The sequence below is a fragment of the Hibiscus syriacus genome, unplaced genomic scaffold, assembly GCF_006381635.1.
Source record: "Hibiscus syriacus cultivar Baekdansim isolate YM2019G1 unplaced genomic scaffold, ASM638163v2 tig00110557_pilon, whole genome shotgun sequence".
NCBI lineage: Eukaryota > Viridiplantae > Streptophyta > Magnoliopsida > Malvales > Malvaceae > Hibiscus > Hibiscus syriacus.
In genome coordinates this window covers 942355-948841 of record NW_024062780.1, presented here as the reverse complement: position 1 = coordinate 948841, position 6487 = coordinate 942355, and the positions used below count along the sequence as shown (strand labels likewise).

Below are 6487 nucleotides of genomic sequence, written 5' to 3'. Positions count from 1 at the left end.
TTATAAAGAATCCCCCAAAAGAAATCATGTTTTAACATTGCCAAAAAGCAATATCTTCTTATTTAATCAATGTTCATTAACCCTTTTACTGTAGAAATATGCAACCCCAAATACAACAATGTTGACTCCTGAAACCGGTACTATCCCTAGATACATATAACAAAACTAAAATGAAGACAGACATCTTTTAAATTGCGAGAGAAATACCTGCACTTTTAGACCAGTAATAAATTTTGCATTTCAAAGGTGATTAAGACAGGCAGCAGCTGACCAGCCAAAACAAGAATGACTTCTGGTATCTGATGAAACAAATGGTGTCAAAATCCCGCACACCATCAACTGCCTCCCTTTTGTTTTAGAGTGATCTTATCTCCAAGACTCAGAGCAATACCCTGAGTCTTGCTCCTTATCCTGATGTACCCACCAAGCTTCCCATCTGTTTGTTTCTCAACACTCAAGTTTACCAAGGCATCCTCCCCAAACACACTTTTTGCATACAGATTAGCGGCCAAGAATCCACATTCATCGTCTAGCGCAGATCTGAAACACAATCCAACCACAAAAAACGAATGGCATAAAAGAAAGGACAAACGAATGACATAAAAGAGAGGCTAAACAGTGTGCCATGAAATAAATGCATTCTAAGGATCAATATAATATTAAGTTGATGTTTTACAAATTAAGCATGAAAGATTCATCAAGTTTTCAGAACAAGTGACACGTAAATCATATACCACACTGTTGCATTAAAAATGTAAAATCGACATGGTATGCAGAAACGTAAAACTTACACTGGTGTGAGACATTTCATATTGGTTGACTTGATAATATGTTCAAGGAATTCCCTCTCATCTTGGATTACTGTATTAACAGCAACCTGAATCACAAAAGTCAATAATGAAAATTAATATTGTTACATCAATGGGGATAGGAACTGTTAGCTTAGTCATGGGAGAAGCTTAAGATATAGATTGATCTCAATTAGGAGCAAGAGGGGAATAAGTGGTAATCAAACATTATGCAAGGGACGTGAGCTACATATAAGATCAAGCTAATATAAATTGCATTCCAATTAGCATGTTGAACACATTATATTAATTTATAGCACAATATCAATGTTGGACAGATATCTATAGGAATTAGGGGCGCCGCTGAGAATGCAAGCTTGTAATAATGGAAATAGTTCAACATATACCTTGTTTTCCCACTCAAATTCTGCCCACATAGTTCTGAATGCAGCATCAGTACATACAGCAGGAGAGATATAGTCCATGATATCAATATGGATGTCATTAAGAACAACGACAGTTCTTTCGTGCACATTTGATGTCTCATAAACAATGTTGCCAAATATGACACCAGTCTCGGTAGATGAGACCTTGATGTTGGCCTTTATTTGCTTGCTAGATTCAGGAGCTAGGGTATAATTTTGTGGACGCTCCACAAGTTTCAGATCACCCATTGTTGCCAACTCCAAGCACAAATTCTGAAGAGTTTCCTTGGTCCGATTAATAACTGTGATATCAAGAACAATATCATAGTGATGGACAGTGACATAGGCCTCAGCATATACTGGATCACTGAATCCAGTAAGTTGAAGAATGCGGTTGAGCTTATTCATGTCATCAGTATCGCTTACAAACTCTCCAGTTGCACGTTTTAAATCATCTTGAACCTCATCCTCCAACTCCAGTTGACTCATACCCTGGAAGTCAGCAACATAAAATTTCAAAAAAACAAGTACAAAAGTTCACAATAAAAATCCAAGAATAAAAAATACGAGTCAATAAGCAAAAGATGTGCAAAAACAAGGAGATAAAGCAAAAATTCTAGCAAAACAAACAAAATACATGCTAAGAATAGATATATGACAAAATAAGGTATAATAAACTTGGAATAAACCAAGATGTTAAATCATGCACATAAGATAACGTCAATTAAAAGGCTCTCACCTTCCTACTCTTTAAGTGGTAGAAATCAATAAGGTCATCTGGTTGTGCATGAGAAACCTGAGCCTTTGACTTTAATTCCTCAGTTTCTCGCATTTGTTTCTCGGACAGCATTTTTACAAAACTCTGGCGACAAGATTGCAACCATATTTTCCTGATGTCATCACCAGTATTGCACAACAATCTTATGCATAGAACAATTCTATCACTAGAATCATTATCAATTGGGTGTGGAAGAACAGAAGATTGTCCTAATTGCAGCATAGAGACAATGATCAGCAATGTTTGCGTGGTTGCTTTGTTAACTTCAACTTTTGATGGCTGCACCTCCTGCAATCTCAGAACAAGTTTAGTCAGCGTGCAAGCAACAACAGCCCCGAGGAAAAAATCGCCGGTGAGGAGAAGAGATCTGAGATTCCCCGAAGCCAATGATCCCTGAACAACAGTAGGAGCAGAGAGAGCAGTTTCAGAGGCAGCACTCTGGGTTGCATAAGTACCATCAGCAAGAATAGCCGGTCTCCTCGAGGAAACAGTAATGGAGTTTGCTTGCGGAGTTTTCTTAGAAGAATCAGTACCTTCCCCTTCCTCAGAAACAGAGTAGAAAGGTAGCTCTCCGAGGCACTGCTTGATGGTTTCTATGCCATTCTCAACTTCGGACAGAGATAGGCAATACTCTCCGATAATCCAAAGGGCACAGGAGCAAACCCGAGCAGCTCGGATCTGATAGAATGTATCCAATAGCCTTGTTATAATGGACACCCTAAGTTTAGGGTTGGTCTCAATTATTTCTCGAACAAAAATCACAACATCAATAGCTGAAGCAACATTATTGTCACCCAAGAAATCCATAAGAAGATGCACAACTGTGCTTGCAACTTCTGGGAACTTGATTGCACAAGAATGAATAGCTTGAATGAGCATTTGTCTGTATTCTCCATTCTTCTCAAGCTCTCCACTTTGAGTTTTCACAACTTCCTTCTTCAACATAAGAACAACCTCATTGATATTTCGGGGAGTTATTAACTCAAGAACAATATCAAGTGTCTTCCTCTGGATGTCAAGATTTGGACTCGAAAGTGCCCTAAGCACATCCATGATCAAGTCAACCATGATATCTCTATGAGAAGACTTCAGCTCGTTCAGCCTATCTAGTACAATAAGCTTGACATTGTTGTCACTTTGAGAAAGAAGAAGCTGACAGTAAGTGTTAGCAGCAGCTCTAATAGCAGTGGGAGCAGATGACAGAGAAACAAGCGTGCTAGCACACTCATAAATAACTGCAGTTGATGGGGCATTCAATAAAGATATAATAATCTTAATATATTTCCCCTTCTCCGCACGATTTGTTCTGCAAACCTTACGGATCAGCTCTAACACGACCATCTGAAGCAATTCACCCCACTCAGAAACCCTATCTACTTGGGTCAAGAGGTAATTAACAGCCCGATCTTGTGCACAAGTAAATAGCATTAGAAATGCATTTCGCTTGGCAGAAGGATCCTGCTCCGTGGAAAGGACCTTCTCAATCATATCAGGTGCATCAACCAAGAGCTGCTCACCTTGTGGAAGCTTATATATCGACATCACAGCTAATATAGCATTCCTCCTAATAAATGGGTGCCGATGCTCCAGATTTTGCAAAACTGAAGGGATTAGTGGCTCAACAATCTCTGTCATATTTAAGCGGCAGAGAAACCGCAAGGTAACACCACGAATATATTCATTTGGATGTTGAAGATTGTTCCTCAAATTTTGGCATATCAATATCATTTCAGGTAATACCCTCCCTTTTGCATCAGTTTTCTCAATTATCTCCAAGTACAGAAGCAAAAGCTTTTGGACTGTGTGATCCTCTGACGGCAAAACATATCTGACAATGGTGATGAAGAGCTGTGGAAGAGTTTCACCATTCAATAAAAGCATAATTGCTTTCTTCATGGCATCAATCTTTGCAGGAACGTCATTTCCTTCAAGTGCTTCTTTAATCTCATTAGCAATTGCAGGTGTTCCTTTGTCAAAGTGAATAAGAAGAGTACAAGACTTCTCCATTTCTAGCTAGTTTTCTGGCAATATAAATAAAATTTGAAATATTCAATCTTCAACAAAAAAAAATATGGTAGAAAATGAGGATTGTCAAAGCTAGGAGTTGAATAAAGACATCTCAGCACAAAATATATGTGTCTATGAAATAACAATTTTAACATTGCAGTTAAAAATCGATCAGAATGTCTGAAAGAGAGAAACATCTTGAACAAAGAAGAATGGTTGCTTCAAAGGTCACAAGCTTGGTTAAAATTTAAATGATAAATTAGCTTTATCAATACTTCATGATAATGGAACGTCATTACTAAATAATTTGCAGACGGAAATTATATAAACAATAACACTCATTAATCAACAGTCTAGGGAAAATCTAATTAAATCTCATACGAAAAAGTTTTATCACAACACACTTTTTGATTGATTGTCCATGCTAAATGGATTATCACACTAAGCCATTCCTAATTCACATAAATAGAACCGATATCTACAACTCTAGATCTCCATGAAATTTTTTTGTTATTTCAGCTTAATTATTAACTAGTAATTACTGTCGATCTGCCTAGTAAAAAATAAGATTTATTAATGTTTGTCTTTTTAATTCCAACACGAGTACTGAATTCATCAATTAAAATAGAACATAACTTATTTAACAAACAAAATACACTATCACAGCATTAGCGCAACGAAAAGAAAAGTGTGAAAGGTAAAACAAATTCAAATCCACAAAGCACAAGTAAATTCGCAGATTATAATTTATTACTGTGAAGGATTCAATCATAAAATAGATAAAACATCAAAACCTAAATCAAACGTTCCACTACAAATTAAAATATTGACAAAAAACAAAACGGAAACAAAGAAGAAAGTAAATCAATAGATCTGGAAATTTTGTAAGAATGAGATAAAGAGAAATGAACCTTTGAGCGATCAGATCAATCGAGAAAAGAAGCCGGTTGGGGAAAGTGAAGCAAGTTTTTGTTTGAAGTTTAGAGATTTGAGGAAATAATAGAATTTTTTTTTTTAATGTAGGAAATTATAGAATTCAAAATAAGGGATTCGGGGTATCTTTTTTCCCTTTGTTTCTTAAATCGAGGGCAATGAGGAAGTCGCACACGCTCAGTTTCACAGATCTAAAGCACATTACTGCGACGTTAGTTATAAACGGGGTATTTTAGGGAAATGAAATGGAAAATAAAAGTATAAATTACACCATTTATCCCTAAACTATATTCCCACTATTATTTTAATCACAAACGTTTCTAATTTTTTAATTTAATCATTCAATTTTAAAATTATTCTTGTTTTGATCACTACATTATCAAATAATTAATGGTGTCATTATATGGCAACCTAGACCAAACACATCATCATTTTAAATTCCTATATAAAACTAAATTTAATTCAAAATGACATTTTGATTTCATAATTATATTTTTTCCCTCATTATCCTTCATTCCTTCTTTCTTCTTCATTCTTTCTTTATCTCAATCCAAATCAATCCAGAATGGATCACAATGTTGATCGCTGTCTTGGTTGCCGCTGGTCAGAGACGAAGGTACGAGGGACTAATGAGGGCATGCCTCCCCCAAAAAGTATTAAAAAGTAATAGATATAATATTATAATTAGTACCTAAGTTTATTAAAATAATCATTTTAACATGTATTCATTTTTGAAGTATTTTGAGTTCAATGTTTTACTTTATGGCATAATATTTCATTGGTGAATGGAAATCGTTAGTTAACAAACGATTAAAAAAATAAGAGTCAAAGTCATTATTTAATCAAATGCTATGGTCAAATGCTTAAAAAAATGTTTTAATACAAAAATAAGTGTTTAGACTATATTTAAAATTGGCATTCGGTGTCTAATTTTTTTTTGGATAAAAATGGATACCTAATGTTTTCTTAGTTACACTTTTATGTATATATCGTTAAAAATATTGTTAAGTGACACGTGTCACGTTTATATTTTTATTTTTTTAATAAAAATATAATTTAAAAATTTTTAAAAATATATATATAAATGATTCCTACGCTTATGATGTGTTGTGACGTCGTTGTTGCACCAAGCGATTGATGAGTGATACGCTGCTGGCAGAATGATGCAATAGTTTGTGTTGCACCAAACGATTCCTACGCTTATGGTTATTAAAATGGACGCGTTCAATACAATCAATACATGTGAATTGATCCCTCTTAAGAAAGGATATACCCCCATGAAAAATGATCGATTCCTTGGATTCCAGTGAGTTTGGGATCGATCCTTCTACCAAAAGGATCGATCTCTTGATGAAAAAGACCGATCCCTTCCCTTAAAGGATCAATCCCTTTGTTACAACGGTCAGTTTTTTTTTTTTAAAAATCGATCCCTTTCACCAAATGATTGATCCCTTGTGCATTAAATGATGTTTTTGGTTGCAGGTAACAACAATAATAATCTCTAACAGCTCTAAATGACTAGAATTAATGGATAAAGTATAAATTAAAGGTCCAAG

General features: G+C 35.2%; 1 protein-coding gene across 2 annotated transcripts; it reads right to left on the bottom strand.

Moving 5' to 3' along the window:
* Window positions 1–5063, bottom strand: LOC120132181 (coatomer subunit beta-1-like). 2 transcript variants are annotated; one of them, XM_039149000.1, is made up of 5 exons: window positions 4910–5063; window positions 1953–4012; window positions 1196–1705; window positions 792–877; window positions 1–540 (listed from the first exon to the last, which is right to left on the bottom strand). In XM_039149000.1, the coding sequence occupies exons 2-5, from the start codon at window positions 3996–3998 to the stop codon at window positions 336–338; spliced, it is 2847 nt and encodes a 948-aa protein (XP_039004931.1). In that variant the 5' UTR covers window positions 3999–4012; window positions 4910–5063; the 3' UTR covers window positions 1–335. The 2 variants fall into 2 exon arrangements, with proteins under 2 accessions (XP_039004931.1, XP_039004932.1); XM_039149001.1 differs by having other exon boundaries at window positions 1953–4014; window positions 4913–5063.
* Between the last annotated feature and the right edge of the window lie 1424 nt (window positions 5064–6487).